This window comes from Ranitomeya variabilis, chromosome 4 (genome assembly GCF_051348905.1).
Source record: "Ranitomeya variabilis isolate aRanVar5 chromosome 4, aRanVar5.hap1, whole genome shotgun sequence".
Lineage (NCBI taxonomy): Eukaryota > Metazoa > Chordata > Amphibia > Anura > Dendrobatidae > Ranitomeya > Ranitomeya variabilis.
The window spans coordinates 651,271,113-651,289,362 of NC_135235.1; the positions used below are offsets into that span (position 1 = coordinate 651,271,113).

General features: G+C 46.4%; 1 protein-coding gene across 1 annotated transcript in view; it reads left to right on the plus strand.

Annotated features, from left to right (window-relative positions):
- The window catches only part of LOC143768172 (uncharacterized), a 52,233-nt gene that overhangs the window by 18,064 nt on the left and 15,919 nt on the right, over positions 1 to 18,250 (plus strand). The window contains exons 8-9 of the mRNA XM_077256861.1: positions 293 to 381; positions 2,542 to 2,581. Coding sequence (XP_077112976.1) covers positions 293 to 381; positions 2,542 to 2,581 — 129 coding nt within the window. The remainder of the gene's footprint in view (positions 1 to 292; positions 382 to 2,541; positions 2,582 to 18,250) is intronic.

Below are 18,250 nucleotides of genomic sequence, written 5' to 3' on the forward strand. Positions count from 1 at the left end.
ATCTTGTTCTATAAAGCCTTTAGTAAACTTTTGCTACATTGATTGTGAGTACACAGCATTGTATCTTAATTAACAAGATGTCTATTTTTAGCAAGCCAGAAAGAATAGACTTAGCTATATGTTGACTTTAAAATGTATGTGTTTCTTTCTGGTTGGTCAAGCAAACAGACTTTTGCTTGTGAAAGCCTGTAATATTGTTTTGTACATTGTCATTTGATGTAATATACTGTGCTCTTATCCTGGATGACTAGTGATGTTTGCTGATATGCTAATTATACATTGTCCATGTCAGGCAGTTTGTTGCCATTTAAAAACAGAGGAAGAAAATCTATGCAAATAGATTACATAATGAAACAATGCAAGCTGATCTTATCATTACCTGTAAATACTGAATATAGGACATTTGTTAATTATAAAAAGAGGCTATATGCCTCTGTATGGAAAGTCAGAGATTCAGCCAAGATATCCAAAGGACCAGACAGGACAGCAGCCAAGGCATCATAGCTCCATCATAAGGAACACAGATTTATCATTCTATAGGATGACAACCTAGTGGATCTCGGCCCTGGTTGGAAGAATACAGATCTGCTTTATTGACCATCGCAAATTCAAGGATATGTTTGAAGGTCGCCTGGCTCCATGGAAATGTTCTGAGAAGCCAGATTGTGACCCTCCAGACAACTGGCCTTATACCTGAATAGACTGTCATCTTCCTACGTTACTTCCTCTCTGTGTGCGTGCCACAGCTGGGGTAATGGGTCTTTAAAGATCTGAAGTAACAGCTGCTATTACCTGTAATGTGCACCATCCTTGGGTATTTTGCTGGGACTTTTCTGTGTTATCTGTTTTGTGGTTAAATAAAGTATTGCCATGCTATTTTACCCTCACCCTGTGTTGTCAGGGTAGCGTTATGCCCACGTTAAAAGGAGAGCGGGCATTCAGTGAGATGATCCCTGGTCCATGCGGTTTCGGCTCTGCAGGTGGAGATAAGTGGACATCCTCCCACCCACTCTGTGGATGTCCAAATAAAAGCTAGCCCATTTATGCACCTTAGCTTAATTCTTACAATACCTAGTGTGCTGGAGAAAAATACTCTGGTTTCAGATCACTGACGCCATTAAGTGCAGTGACACATATCTCCCCTCCAGTACTTTACCAGTGACTTTGTCACAATAGATATTGACCCTATACTAGAATCCAGAGGATGACTCTGTACTAGTGATGAGCGGATAAGGTGTTATCTGAGCGTGCTCGAATAATATGTTTGAGTCCCCGCAGCTGCATGTGTCGGGGTTGTTACACAGCCGCAACACATGCATCCTGTTTGTTAGGCAATCCCTACACGTTACAGCTGTCGAACAACCGCTAGACATGCAGGCGAGGGGACTCAAACATATTATTCGAGCACGCCAAAGACACTCGATTAGCATCTAAGCATGCTTGGTTAACACCTTATCCGAGCACATTCACTCATCAATAATCCGTGCCTTTAAAGGTTGGGTTTTGGTGGATAGACTTGCACATAGCATGGTGGATTTGAAGTTGATATTTTAATAATAACAATAATAAAAGTTATACTTTCTTAATTTAGTCAACTTAAGTCAATGATTATTTTGAATTACTGAACTCCTTGAGTTTAGTAGGTCCTCATTCAGTTACCAATAATGTTCTGCTTGCTGCTAGAATGATGTCCTTTGAGGAGATTGTGGATATTGGAATTTGATGCTTGGTGATAGAACCAGATCTAGTGCCCTTCTTGAGTTAGAAGTTGAGTTAGCATAGAAGCAAACGACTAGGCATGGTTTCCTGACCTTACAATCAAGTATGGACAGAGGAGTAGTTGGATTAAAACAAGCAGTAGATGATTGTGATGACACTGATCAGATCAGGTGCTACTTGAGGATGTGGCCCGAGCACCAGAAAGGTGATCAGGAAGAGGGCAGGTTCCCCCTTGGCCACATTCCTGAGAAGTTTGATTTTACCTGACCAGGTGTGGCCACTTCATCTGCTGATGTAGAGCAGTTCTGTCTCCACCACTAAATCATCATATTCGCGGCTCTGCTCTGTACACCCCGTACAAGCATATCTCTGCTCTGTACAGATCCTACACATGCGGCTCCGCTCCATACATCTTGTACACACACGGCTCCGCTCCCTACACCTCATACACACACGGCTCCGCTCCCTACACCTCGTACACGCACATCTCTGCTCTGTACACATGTGGCTCCGCTCCGTCCACCTTGTACACATGCAGCTCCGCTCCGTACACCTCGTACACACAGCTCTGCTCCGTACACCTCGTACACACACGGCTCCGCTCCGTACACCTCATACACACACGGCTCCGCTCCGTACACCTCATACACACACGGCTCTGCTACATTCACCCTGTAAACCCCTCCTGACCCCACACATAAACTTCCCCTCATCCAGCACCATGACAACCAGCACAGCAGAGTCCTGCATACACTGAGGCCCCTGATCATGTGACCCCTGACTCCTCCCCTCCTGTGACCTCATCCCAGGTCCTGTGCGCACAGAACAGCCATATATGTGGTGTGCGGCTCTGCAGGTGGAGGTAGGTGCTGGAGATCCCCCATTACTGGGCGTGGGCAGGGGGCAGTAACCCCTCCATTCCCGGAGATAGTGCCCCCAGCTCTGCCATGTGTATATGTACAGTAATAGGACGCTGGCTGTGCTCCTGTATACAGGGGAGGGCGCTCTGGTTTGGGGACAGATGACGCTTTCTCTCTGGGGTGGAGATTTTTGGGGACATTTCTGGATAGTGATATCTGTAGGTATACAGTAGATTAGTCGAGTGGACCTGGAGCAGCGGCTACAGGAGAAAATGAAGTTACCGTATATTCTGGCAGTCACTCTCTTCCAGTCATTAGGGCGGTGCAGCGACTGTAGTGGTCACCGCCAGTGTCAGACCTGCCCTCCGGACAACCCTATGATGGCCCCGGTCACATCGTGGCAGGACTTATAGCTAAATTGGGGGCTACAGTTCTACCTTAATGTAACTACCTGCACCTCGGTACTATCCCTCCTCCTCCTCCTCACACTGAAAGTTTTGTCTTCCTTGCTGTGGGGCAGAGACAGTGGGACGTGTCTGCAGGACTCTGCTGTTCTGAGTGGAGCCTTCTACCCTGCACTCAGCTATAAAGTCAGTGTGGTTATATGTATTTACGTATTGTGTATGTGTGTGATGACGTGTGTAATGTGTGTGTATATACACATGTATAGACATTAATGAGAGTGTGGTGGGACCTCATTCACTTATATGTGACTGCTGGGTTGTGTGGGAAAGGAGCCCCTATCCTCTATCTGAATGAGAACCACACTGCACCCTTAATTACTGACAGTTGTGTGGGTTGAACAAGGGGCCGATCAGTTACAGACTTATAGCTGATAATGTAAACTTTCCATAAAGAATGTAGATGGGTCGGGCTAGCACATGACTTCTTAGAATTAGGATATGTGCACGCGGCATCTAAGACTTAGGGTACGTCTCCACGGTCCGTTTCGCCGGCGGGATCGCCGCTCGGCGCTAAGCCCCGCCCCCTTTCTGGGACGCGATGGTGCCGGATGTGTACAGTACACATCCGGGATCATCGCACCCCTCGCCATAGGGCCCTGTGATATGCCTTGCGGGGACGCTGCGTCCCCGCAAGGTGTACGGACATGCTGCGTTCTGAAAAGACGCGCAGCATGTCCGGAGTCGCAGGGCCGCCGCGTGCGGGTTTCCACGCATAGTGGAGAAGGGATTTCATAAAATCCCCTCCACTATGCTGGAACATCTGGACGCTGCTTGTTTGGCGCTGCAGCGTCAAACAAGCAGCGTTTACTGACCGTGGAAACATACCCTAAGAGTATGTGGACCAGACATCTTAGAAATAGTATATGTGCATGCAACGTCCTAGAGTTAGGGTATGTAGAGGTGTCATCTAATGGTTAGGGTATGTTGTAAGCCATGTCTTAGAAATAGGATATGTGGACGTGATGTCTTAGGCTACTTTCAGACATAGCGCATTTTTGAGCGCTATTTTGCGGGCGCTTTTCAAAAATGCGCAATGTCATTTTCGTCTGCCGGCAAAGTGAATGAGAAATTCACTTTGCCGTTCAGACACACCGCAAAAAAACGCGGCGCTTTTGTCTGCAAACACGCCGGCGTAAAAAGAATTGACATGTCAATTCTTTACGCAGCGGCGTGTCTGCGTATCCCCCTAGGGCCCCATATTAACGTGCACACACAGCGCCTTTGTCCTGGGTGTCGGCGTCTTTGTACGGAGGGGTTGACACCCAGGACCGGACGTGACGTCGGACAGGAAGAGGGAAGCCCCCGCCCCCCAGTGAAGCAGCATGGAGTGTGAGTGTGAGTGTGTGTGTGTGTGTAGCGACGCTGCAGCGATAGCGACAACGATGCCGATCGCTGCAGTGTCGCTGTTTGGTCGCTGGAGAGCTGTCACACAGACCGCTCTCCAGCGACCAAGGATGCCGAGGCCCCCGGGTAACCAGAGTAAACATCGGGTTACTAAGCGCAGGGCCGCGCTTAGTAACCCGATGTTTACCCTGGTTACCAGCGTAAAAGTAAAAAAACAAACAGTACATGCTCACCTGCGCGTCCCCCAGCGTCTGCTTCCTGACACTGACTGAGCTCCGGCCCTAACAGCACAGCGGTGACGTCACCGCTCTGCTTTCACTTTCACTTTAGGGCCGGCGCTCAGTCACTTTGATACGTGGCACTTTGATACGTGGCACGTGGCACTGAAATATGTGGCACTGAAATATGTGGCACGTGGCACTTTGATACGTGGCACGTGTCACTTAAATACGTGGCACTTTGATACGTGGCACTTTGATACGTGGCACGTGTCACTTAAATACGTGGCACTTTGATACGTGGCACGTGGCACTTTGATACGTGGCACTGAAATATGTGGAACGTGGCACTTTGATACGTGGCACTTTGATACGTGGCACTTTGATACGTGGCACTTTGATACGTGGCACTTTGATACGTGGCACTTTGATACGTGGCACTGAAATACGTGGCACTGAAATACGTGGCACATGGCACTTAAATACGTGGCACGTGGCACTTAAATACGTGGCACTTTGATACGTGGCACTTTGATACGTGGCACGTGTCACTTAAATACGTGGCACGTGGCACTTTGATACGTGGCACTTTGATACGTGGCACGTGTCACTTAAATACATGGCACGTGGCACTTTGATACGTGGCACTGAAATATGTGGCACGTGGCACTTTGATACGTGGCACTTTGATACGTGGCACTGAAATACGTGGCACTGAAATACGTGGCACGTGGCACTTAAATACGTGGCACGTGGCACTTAAATACGTGGCACGTGGCACTTAAATACGTGGCACTTTGATACGTGGCACTTTGATACGTGGCACGTGTCACTTAAATACGTGGCACGTGGCACTTTGATACGTGGCACTTTGATACGTGGCACGTGTCACTTAAATACATGGCACGTGGCACTTTGATACGTGGCACTGAAATATGTGGCACGTGGCACTTTGATACGTGGCACTTTGATACGTGGCACTGAAATACGTGGCACTGAAATACGTGATACGTGGCACTTAAATACGTGGCACGTGGCACTTAAATACGTGGCACGTGGCACTTAAATACGTGGCACGTGGCACTGAAATACGTGGCACTGAAATACGTGGCACGTGGCACTGAAATACGTGGCACGTGGCACTGAAATACGTGGCACGTGGCACTGAAATACGTGGCACTGAAATACGTGGCACTTAAATACGTGGCACTTAAATACGTGGCACTTAAATACGTGGCACTTAAATACGTGGCACTTAGGCTATGTTCACATTTGCGTTGTGCGCCGCATGCGTCCTTTTTTTGATTTTGGACGCAGCAAAAATGCAACTTGCTGCGTCCTCTGCGGCCGGATGCGTGCGCTGCAGTGACGCATGCGGCCGGCGCAAAACGCAAGTGCGACGCATGTCCATGCGCCCCCATGTTAAATATAGGGGCGCATGACGCATGCGGCGCCCGACGCTGCGGCGCAGACCGCAAATGTGAACGTAGACTTAAATAGCTAGATAGAGCTGGATCCGCGGGCTGTGATCTGGCCTACGCTCAGCACTCTGCGGAGCGCTGTCATTCAAAACACGTCCACTCATTTTGGTGTTTAGTCCCAAAATGGAGGATGGAAGAAGAAAAGGGTTGGACAAGGAAATGACATCATTTCTTTTTTTTTTCCCCCACTGCAGTTAAAGCTTTATTTGTGTCAAACACAGACAATCTGCAGAGAAAACTGCATAAAAAACCGCACTAAAAACCGCATCAAAAACGCACCAAAAACGCACCTGCGTTTTCTGCCAAGAGCTGCGGTTTTTGTCCTGAAAAAAAAGGATTGAAATCAGGATCGTGTGAACATACCCTTACCGTACAGGGTTACGAGGGGGGGCGTCTGACTGACGCCTGCCCTAATAACCTGGGGTTAGTGACAGTGGGGTTAGTAAACCCCAGCTGATGTCTGTTCCGCTTGCTGAGGCGTCTTTGGCTCAAGGCCATTGCAGCTGGCAGAATCGACATGATGTTAACTCCAGTGTGTATTGTATTCTGAGTCATAAAGACAGGAAATGACCTCAATGACTTTTTTTTTTTCCCCTTTTTTTTTTTTTCAAACAAACTTTATTTTCAGTACACAATGCTGAAAAAAACGCAGCTGCAAAAAACGCAGCAAAAAACGCTGTGTGTGAAAGCAGCTGCGTTTTTTGCCTGCGTAAAAAAACGCAGGTAAAGCAGCAGCAAAATACGCGCGCGTAAAAATACGCAGCAAATATGCTGTGTGTGAAAGTAGCCTTAGAGTTAGGATATGTGCACGCAACTAGAAATAGTGTATGTGCATCGGGCAGCACGGTGGCGCAGTGGATAGCACAGCAGCCTTGCAGCGCTGGAGTCCTGGGTTCAATCCCCACCAAGGACAACATCTGCAAAGAGTTTGTATGTTCTCTCCGTGTTTGAGTGGGTTTCCTCCGGGTACTCAGGTTTCCTCCCACATTCCAAAGACATGCTGATAGGGAATTTAGATTGTGAGCCCCAACGGGGACAGTGACGATAATGTGTGTGCAACCTGTAAAGCGCTGCGGAATATATAAAAATAAAGATTATTATTATTATGTGCATGCTACGTCTTAGCGTTAGGGTATGTGCACATGACGTTTTAGAGTTAGGGTATGTGCACGCAACGTGTTAGAAATAGTGTATCTGCACCCAACACCTTAGAGTTAGGGTATGTGCACGCAGCCTGTTAGAAATAGTGTATCTGCACGCAACACCTTAGAGTTAGGGTATGTGCACGCAGTGTCTTAGAGTTAGGGTATGTGCACATGACGTTTAGAGCTGGGGTATGTGCACACAACACCTTAGAGTTAGGGTATGTGCACGCAGTGTCTTAGAGTTAGGGTATGTTGTAAGCGATGTCTTAGAAATAGGACATGTGGACGTGACGTCTTAGAGTTAAGGTATGTGAATGCTACATCTTAGAGTTAGGGTATATGTACGAGACATCTTCGGGTATGTTGATCGCGACGTCTTAGAGTTAGGGAATGAGCAGTGACGCACACGTGCAGCATCATCTATTGTATCAAATATATACAAGATGTTTTCTGTTAGCTGTTTACTTTGGAGTTAAAAAGTAATAGATATATAATCCAAAAAATAGAATCAAAGTGAACTGCACCAGAGCAGTATTTGACTCACTGATATTCAGATGAAGTATCCTTATTTAAACTGAATATCTACACAGCATGCTTGTCTGGTGTCCGGTGCTCGGCAATGAAAAAACATTTCCATAACGAATTAAGAAGAAAAAATTGCAGCACTCACCAAGTAGAGATAAATTTCAAAGTTGTTTTGTTTCATCTGTGTGACAAAACTTTGATTAGGATGTGCAGGCTGCGGAGGCATGCGGGGAGTGCAGGAGTGGCCGACGGCCATTTTGCGTTTAATCGGGACCTGGACCCATTGAAGTGATGAAATGCGAAACGGCCGTCGTCCACTCCTGCACTCCCCACATGCTTCCTTAGCCTGCACATCCTAATCAAAGTTTTTAGCACACAGATGAAATAAAAGAACTTTGAAATTTATCTCTACATGGTGGGTGCTGCAATTTTTTCTTCTTACGGTAATAATCTATATATATGTAATTGAAAACCAAACAGAAAACCGTCACAAAAGGCCAAATATTCATAAAAATATTCATGTCTTTATTGAAAAATATATAATTAAAAACAAGGAAAATACCACAGGTACAGGAGACCAAACGGTGGGACACCCACTGCAACGACCATAACAACAGACAGAGTATACAACAATAGGCAAAATATAAATAGTTATACAATACAAATTCGCAATATTCACCGCCGTATGCCAGCAAGGGCACATATAAGTATAAAGTAATCAATACGTGATATAAACAATAAAGAGTTGCAAATAAGTTAATGTTCTAACATTGTGTCCGTGTTGGCATCAGGCAGGCGAAGGAACAGTCATCAACAATAACCATAATAATGCATAGGTATACAGAGCTAAATAAGTAATCAAAGCATAGTTACCAGAAAAGGACACACCAGGGGGTCACCATCTATACTATATAATCTAATTCTGTCTGTTTGTCTGTAACGGAAATCCCGCGTCGCTGATTGGTCGCACCAGCCGCTGGCGACCAATCAATGACAGGCGCAGTCCGGCTGCGAATTGGCGTAGATTTAAACCCCGCCGGCGGGTCCGGCCGGCCGCGACCAATCAGCGATATTGGCAAGGGATTTAAACACCGCTTCAGTGATTGGTTGTGCCTGGCCAATCAGCGACAGGCGCAGTCCGGCCGCGAATTGGCGCGGGATTTGAACCACGCTTCGCTGATTGGTCGCGCCCGGCCGCGACCAATCAGCGATATTGGCGCGGGATTTATACTACATACATATTCTAGAATACCCGATGCGTTAGAATCGGGCCACCATCTAGTAGATATATAATACTGTAGAATTCAAGCTCTTGCACTGATGGATTATTATTATTATTATGTGACTGTTCTAATAATCTTTTTTCTTTTTAGCACATTTAATCTGGTGGTGGGATCATGTATTTTAAGCATCTGCTTTTTTGTCTTCTTATATTCATGTGTTCACATAATGTATACAGCTCTGGCAAAAATTAAGAGACCACTGCAAAATTTTCAGTTTGTCTGATTTTTCTCTTTATAGGTATATTTTTGAGTATAATGTAAATTGTTCTTTTATTCTATAAACTACTGACATGTCACCGTAGATCCAAGCAATACATTTTATATTTATTTACTGAAAACGATAAATGGTCAAAATAACAAAAAAATGAATTGCTTGCAGACCTCAAATAATGCAAAAAAAAAACAAGTTCATAATCATTTAGGCTATGTGCACACGTAGGAAAAAAGGTGCAGAATTTTCTGCACAAAATCCGCATCTCCTGGCAGAATCCGCAGCTGCAGATTTGCCGCGGTTTTTATGTGGATTTTCAGCGGATTTTGCCACTGCGGATTTTTAACATGGAGGGGTGCAGAAACGCTGCAGATCCGCACAAAAGAAGTGACATGCACTTCTTTGAAACCCGCAGCAATTCCGCACTGATTTTTCGGCACCATCTGCACAGCTATTTTTTTTCCTATTGAATAACATTGTACTGTACATCACAGTGCGGATCTGCAGCGTTTCTGCGCTGCGCATCCGCAGCAAATCCGCATCGTGTGCACATAGCCTTAGAAACAACAATAGTTAATTTTTAACTCAGGAAGAGTTCAGAAATCAATATTGAGTGGAAATACAATGTTTTTTTTATCACAGCTTTCATGTATCTTGGCATTCTTTCCACCAGTCTTTCACACTGCTTTTCGGTGACCTTATGGCACTCCTGATACAAAAATGTAAGCAGTTCTTCTTTGATGGCTTGTAACTATCAATTTTCCTCTTGATTACATTCCAGAGGTTTTCAATGGGTTTCAGGTCTGGAGAGCGGGCTGGCCATGACAGGGATTTGATGTGGTGGTACTTCATCCACACCTTGATTGACCTAGCTGTGCGGTATGGCGCATTGTCCTGCTGGAAAAAACAGTCCTCAGAGTTGGGGAACATTGCCTGAGCAGAAGGAATCAAATGTTTTTCCAGGATAACCTTGTATGCGGCTTGATTCATACGTCCTACGCAAAGAGCAACCTGCCCAATTCCAGCCTTGCTGAAGCATCCCCAGATCATCACTGATCCTCCACCAAATTTCACAGTGGGTGCAAGACATTGTGGCTTGTACTCTCTCCATGTCTCCATCTAACCATTAGACGACCAGGTGTTGATCTGGGGATGCTTCAGCAAGGCTGGAATTGGGCAGGTTAATATTTGAGGAGGACACTGTGGAACAAGGAATAGATAAACTTTACAACCCAGAAAAACAAGCTTGTTAAGCTGTTGGAGGAAAAGGTGCAAAGTCTTCAGGAGAGACTAGCTACACTGAAGCTCATCAAAGAATATGAAGATTTCCTTGACAGAGCAGAAGAATCTCTTCAGAATGTTGCAAGAGAAGAACTTTTCAGTGTTCCTGCAGAAGCTAAAGGCAGAATAGAAATAAATGTTCAGAATGTTCAAAGAGAAGCACCTTTCAATGCACCTGCAGAAGAAGAGAAATGCAAGCATATGACTCAAAGAAGCAGGAGGATGAGGAGGCAGTCAGCACCCATACTGCTAGAGAATCGCTACCAGGCTCTCACACAGGACTAGTTTTAAGATATACATAAAAAAGTGCTTGCCTATAAAGAACATCCCAGTAAGAAATTTGAAGCCTCTTGAATAGAGATAAAGAAGCACTGTGGTGAAGAAGAAAAAGAAAGTGGTGGTCATGGAAGATTCCCTACTGAGAGGAACAGAAGCTGCTATCTGCCTGACGGACATTACTGAGAAGTGTGTTGTCTTCTAGGTGTTGTAATGCAGTGGTATCCACACTGCGCAGTGATGAGGCAGTGACCCAGCAAAGTTCAAAGCAAAACATGTTGTAATGTCCAACTCACAGAAATACACAGCGCACGATACTCTCTGGATCGCAGCCAGGAAGCATATCCTCTGGATAGGAACCGGTAAACACGCCAGTCCACCTCCATGACCGGTTTCCGTGGGCGACTGCACTGCTGTGTACGCTGTGGGTGCCAGGCTATTCAGCTCCCCTTGCCTGTGTTGCCTCACACAGGTGGAGCTCTGCAGAGTCTTCTGCTCTGCATACTTGCAAAACCAAACTGACCCACCCAACCCTTTGCTTCAGGGGTTTCTACAAGGAACCTGAGGCCACATAGAAAACCTGGCCGGGAAGGAAACGGACTGCTCTTGGCACCTCCAACACTTAATCGCTGCGGCACGACTATATCTTTTGGCCTTTTTAGGGGAAACGGGACTTTTGTCACCCTCACTTTGGGATACCCCCTCATCATGGGCTCGGTCCTGGTTAGCCCCAACAGAGGTTTGTGGAATTTTCCCATGCTCCTGGGCTGGCGAGGCCTCACGTGACAGCCAAAGTGGAGCAGTTTCCCGTACAAAGTCCTGAGTGGCTGTATACCGCTCAACCAATCCTACTAGCTGGTCCAGAGTGCTTGGGCCCCCTTTCCCCACCCAATGCTGTATGGCTACTGGCAAAGCCCTCACCAGCCGGTCGACCACCACCCTTCTCTACTGTCAGGAGTGGTGTTAACGTCTCAGGTTGCAGCCATTTTATAACCAGCAGCAGTAAGTCATATGCCTGAGACCTGGTGGGACTAGACTCCGCAAAGGACCACTGATACACCCGCTGAGCCCGCACATAGGTATTAAACTCTCAGCTTCTCGTAGTCCGGTGCATCGTCCTGACTGAGGTACAGGTAGTCCTTCTGGGCATCTCACATCAGGAAGGGGGCCACCACTTCAGCCCACTGTGTCACTGGCAAGCTCTCCAGCTCTGCTGTGCGTTCAAATACGGTGAGGAAGGCCTCCATGTAGTCCTCAGGACTCCTCTTCCACTGACCGGACTTTGTACCGGGCCTCCGAACGGAGCGTGGTCACCGGTTTTTGTGCTTCTCGTATAGCCGCAATCTGCTGCATCAACAGGTGATTTGTTTGCTCATGCTGTTGCCACTGCAACTGCAGCACCTCTTGTTGCTGTCACTGAAACTGTAGCTGCTGCTGTTGAGTGAGGACCAACTGCTTCAAAAGTTCCTCCATTTTGTCAGCAGGCTTGAGCTGAAGCGTTGCAGGCTTAATCACTGACTTGCAGCACGCTTCTTGGTATGCCTCAGTTCACACTGCCCGCATTCTCCAACATATGTAGTGCAGTAGTATCCACACTGTGCAGTGATGAGGCAGTAACCCAGCAAAGTTCAAAGCAAAATGTGTTTTAATGTCCTACTCACAGAAATACATAGCACACGATATCCTCTGGATCGCAGCCAAGAAACCTATCCTCTGGATCGCAGCTGGTAAACACGCGAGTCCACCTCCGAGACCGGTTGCCATGGGTAACTGCACCGCTGTGTACGCTGTGGGTGCCAGGCCTTTCAGCTCTGCTTGCCTGTGTTGCATCACACAGGTGGAGCTCTGCAGAGCCTTCTGCTCTGCATACTTGCAAAACCAAACTCACACACCCAACCCTCTGCTTCAGGGTTTTTTTTAACAAGGAACCTGTGGCCGTAAACCACATAGCCCGACCGGGAAAGAAACAGACTGCCCCACTACCATCCTGTAGTCCATTTAAAAAAATAAATGCCCAGAGCAGGTTTTTGTAAATCTGCCTTGGCCTGCATTTGCTTACGCATGCGGTGTGCGTCAGGGAGCGGCTAATGCACCATGTAGCAATTTTTGTCAATTATGCGCAGGCATGCGTATGCGGATGAGTGCATCAAAAAAAGCATCACTGTCTATGGGAACGCATGCGTACTCATGTATTTGCGTACGCATGCGTTCGCTGCGCTTGCGTACTTTGGACTGCACATGTCCAGGAACTGATTTAGACACGCCCATTGAGACACGCCCTCCTGGAAATATCGAACGCATGCGCATAAAAAGCGCAAACGCATGCAAAAACACATGCAGGCGCAGCTTTTTTTGCCATCATGCGTAAGCTAATGCAGATAAAAATCGCTGTATTAGCATGCGTTGGCATGCGTTTTTGCATGCGGTTGCGGACAAGACGCTTCGGACTCAACTGTAAGGGCTTGTTTCCACTTGCGAGAAACACGTCCGTGTCTCGCATGTGGAAACCAAGCTCTGGTGCCGGCACTTGGGAGCGGAGCTGTGCAGCTCCATATGTTCCTATGCGGCCGCACGCTCTGCTCCCAAGTGCCGGCACCAGAGCTTGGTTTCCACATGCGAGACACGGACGTGTTTCTCGCAAATGGAAACAAGCCCTAAAGGTGAAACTAGCCTAAGAAAGCAATTGTAAAATCAATGGATCTTCACGGTGCTATTGCAGGAATAAAAGAATCTCCACTATCTATAAATAGAGAGATGGTGAGGGAACACTTAGCTAATTTAAATTAATTTAAATTTGGTCCAGATGAATTACATCATAGGGTACTGAAATAGTTAGTAAAGGAAATTGCAGACCCACTAGCCAGAATCTTTGAAAAATCCTGGAAGATTGGAGAAAGGCAAATGTCCCTATTTTCAAAAAAGGAAAGAAGCTGGAGCAAGGAATTTACAGGCCACTGAGCCTTACTTCTATACCATGAAATATATTTGCACAAATTATATAGCAAGTATGTAAGTACTTAGATAAGAATACAGTAAATAACCAGAGCCAGCATGGTTTTGTAGCAAACAAGTCAAGCCAGACTAACCTAATTTCCTTCTATGCTGGAATCACTGACTGGGTGGATCAGGGAAATGCAGTAAATATAATTTATCTCGACTTCAGCAAAGCATTAGATAAAGCATCTCATGCTATCCTTATTGAGAAATGACCAAGTATGGGATTGACAAGGCTACAGTTAGGTGGATTGATAACTGGCTCAGTGGTCATACTCAGAGTAGTGATAAACGGTTGCACATCCAATTGGAAGAGTGTGTCAAGTGGAGTACCACAAGTCTTTGTCCTGGCACCAGTGTTGTTTAACATTCTTATAAATGATCAAGATAATGGAACTGAAGGTAAACTAATCAAATTTGCAGACGGTGCAAAGTGATAGCTTAGGGTACTGTCACACATTGGCACTTTGATCGCTACGACGGTACGATCCGTGACGTTCCAGCGATATCCATACGATATCGCTGTGTCTGACACGCAGCAGCGATCAGGGACCCTGCTGAGAATCGTACGTCGTAGCAGATCGTTTGGAACTTTCTTTCGTCGCTGGATCTCCCGCTGTCATCGCTGGATCGTTGTGTGTGACAGCGATCCAGCGATGCGTTCGCTTGTAACCAGGGTAAACATCGGGTTTCTAAGCGCAGGGCCGCGCTTAGTAACCCGATGTTTACCGTGGTTACCAGCGTAAAAGTAAAAAAAAAACAAACAGTACATACTCACATTCCGGTGTCTGTCCCCCGGCGTTCTGCTTTTCTGCACTGTGAGCGCCGGCCAGCCGGAAAGCGAGCACAGCGGTGACGTCACCGCTGTGCTTTCCGGCTGGCAGACACAGTGCAGAGAAGCAGAACGCCGGGGGACAGACACCGGAATGTAAGTATGTAGTGTTTGGGTTTTTTTACGTTTACGCTGGTAACCACGGTAAACATCGGGTTACTAAGCACGGCCCTGCGCTTAGTAACCCGATGTTTACCCTGGTTACCCGGGGACTTCGGCATCGTTGGTCGCTGGAGAGCTGACTGTGTGACAGCTCCCCAGCGATCACACAACGACTTACCAACGATCATGGCCAGGTCGTATCGCTGGTCGTGATCGTTGGTAAATCGTTTAGTGTGACAGTACCCTTACACTTGAGATGACAGAGAGAGGATTCAGAAAGATCTAGATAAGCTTGAACAATAGGCAGCGACTAATAGAATGGTATTTAACAGGGAGAAATGCAAGATTCTACATCTGGGCAAGAAAATAAAAACTAACATCTACAGAATGGGAGGTATAGAACTAAGCAACAGCAGGTGTGAAAAAAAGATGTGGGTACACCAATAGATCACGGACTGTACATGAGTCAACAATGTGATGCAGCAGCAAAAAAGGCGAACACAGTTCTAGGATGTATTAAGAGTAAGTACCGTATAAGCCGAGATTTTCAGCCCAAATTTTTGGGCTGAAAGTGCCCCTCTCGGCTTATACTCGAGTCACGGTCGGCGGTGGGGTCGGCGGGTGAGGAGGAGAGAGCGTGTCGCATACTCACCTAGTCCCGGCGCTCCTGGCGCTCCCCCTGCCCGTCCCACGGTCTTCGGGTGCCGCAGCTCGTCCCCTGTTCAGCGGTCACGTGGGACCGGTCATTAGAGAAATTAATATGGACTCCACTCCCATAGGGGCGGAGCCGCATAATTCATTTCTCTAAACAGCGGTAACGGTGACCGCTGACAGAGGAAGAGGCTGCGGCACCGAAGACCAGCTGTCCGAAGAAGGAGCCAGGGACGCCGGGAGCAGGTGAGTATCTCATATTTACCTTCCCTTGTTCCACCCGCCGGGCGCCGCTCTGTCTTCGCGTCCTCTTGTTCTGACTGTTAAGGTCAGAAGGCGCGATGACGCATATAGTGTGCGCGCCGCCCTCTGCCTGATCAGTCAGTGCAGAAAGACGCCGGGACGCTGAGGAGCTGCAAGCAAGAGAGGTGAGTATGTGTTTTGTTTTTTTTTATTGCAGCAGCAGCAGCATTATATATTGCACAGATGTGGAGCATCTATGGGGCAACGGTACAGAGCATTATATATATATGGCACAGATGTGGAGCATCTATGGGGCAACGGTGCAGAGCATTATATATATGGCACAGATTTATGTGGAGCATCTATGGGGCAACGGTGCAGAGCATTATATATATGGCACAGATGTGGAGCATCTATGGGGCAACGGTGCAGAGCATTATATATATGGCACAGATGTGGAGCATCTATGGGGCAACGGTGCAGAGCATTATATATATGGCACAGCTTTATGTGGAGCATCTATGGGGCCATAATCAAAGGTGCAGAGCATTATATATGGCACAGCTATCTATGGGGCCATAATCAAAGGTGCAGAGCATTGTATATGGCACAGCTATCTATGGGGCCATAATCAAAGGTGCAGAGCATTGTATATGGCACAGCTTTCTATGGGGCCATAATCAAAGGTGCAGAGCATTTTATATGGCACAGCTTTCTATGGAGCATCTATGGGGCCATAATGAACTGTGCAGAGCATTATATATGGGGCAGCTTTATGTGGAGCATCTATGGGGCTATACTGAACGATGCAGAGCATTATATATGGCACAGCTTTATGTGGAGCATCTATGGGGCAATAATGAACAGTATGGAGCATTATATATGGCACAGCTTTATGTGGAGCATCTATGGGGCCATAATGAATGGTATGGAGCATCTATTTTTAATTTTGAAATTCACCCTTAGCTGCTGCATTTTCCACCCTAGGCTTATACTCGAGTCAATAAGTTTTCCCAGTTTTTTGTGGCAAAATTAGGGGGGCCGGCTTATACTCGGGTCGGCTTATACTCGAGTATATACGGTAATTACCCCCCTCTGCTCCCCCCTTGGTCAGACATTATTTGGAATACTGTGTCCAGTTCTGGGCATCACATTTTAAAAAAGACATTGGAAAACTGAAGCAAGTTCAGAGAAGAGCTACCAGGATGGTGAGCAGATAGCAAAGTATGTCCTACGAGGAACTTTAAAGGATCTGGTAATGTTTAGCTTGCAAAAAAATAGGCTAAGAGGAGACTTAATAGCTGTCTACAAATATCTGAAGAGATGTCACACTGTAGAGGGATCATCCTTGTTCCCATTTGCACATGGAAACCTGAGAAACAATGGAATTAAACTGAAAGAGAGAAGATACAGATTAGATATTAGAAACAACTTTTTGCCAGTGAGGGTGATCAATGAGTGGAACAGGTTTCCAGGACAGTTGGTGAGCTCTCCTTCAGTGGAAGTCTTCAAATAGAGGCTGGACAGACATCTGTCTGAGATGATTTAGTGAATCCTGCAAGGCATTGAACAGAGGATTGGACATGATTACCCTTGAAGTCTCTTTCAACTCTAACATTCTATGACCAGGTTGTGTCAGGCCGTTATAGGAAACTGTGTTTTTGACATATTCTACAATATGGCAGTATATATAATAAACAATTAGACACTTGACTATGACCAAAACAATGTAACATCGAGCATTTAGTGTACCTGGAATGAAGACTGAGGGTCCAGCTACAGTAAATTGTCACCTCACTTTATAACTGAAGTACAAGAGGATCTTTTCCTTATGAAGACCTCTTCATAGTGTCTCCCCTATGTATTTGTTAAATTCGACGAATGATGTGTAGTGATGCATTCTGCATTGCAAGTGAAATTAGACGTCACATGTCAAGCCTATGGAGTCACACAGGGTCTACATAAACCATCAGTGGTTGTCTGCATTACACAGGGCTGTGAGCCAGACATCCAGCTACAGGTGTTCCTTTGACCTCAAGCCACTGCTTTCAAAGTGTTTCATGTTAGCGAGCAAGATGGCAATGGAGGTCTGTCCTCTTCAGCGATTAGGATAACAAAAGGATGCAAAATATTTATTTTCAGCTATTATCATATGTCAAGCATAACAGCCGGGGGAGTCTCACAGATCCCACCACTCTTACCACTGTCACAAACGACACTGAAAAGATTACACAGATATCACCGCTGCCACCAGTTGTCAAGGGAACACGACTCCGCTGCCTCCAATCGTCATGGCAATTACACAATTGACAAAGGATGTACTGTATATGGAGTTGGCAGTGACTGCAAGGGGGTGTATCGTATTTGTATATTTTTATAAACACTGCCTACCTTTCTGGATTAAATAGATAAAATGTTTTAGCTCTGTTCTTCTTGCTCTGTAAACCGCACTCCTGAAGCCGTACGGTACCTGTAACAGGTGTCCAATCGGCCTGTATAAATGATTAGTGGCAGCAGCTATTGGTGCTTTTTTGTTTTTGTGGAGCTGGCAGTAACTGTAAAGGGGTTTGTGTATATGTACACAGGAAACATTTTGATTGGGTTGTTATGGATACGTTGAT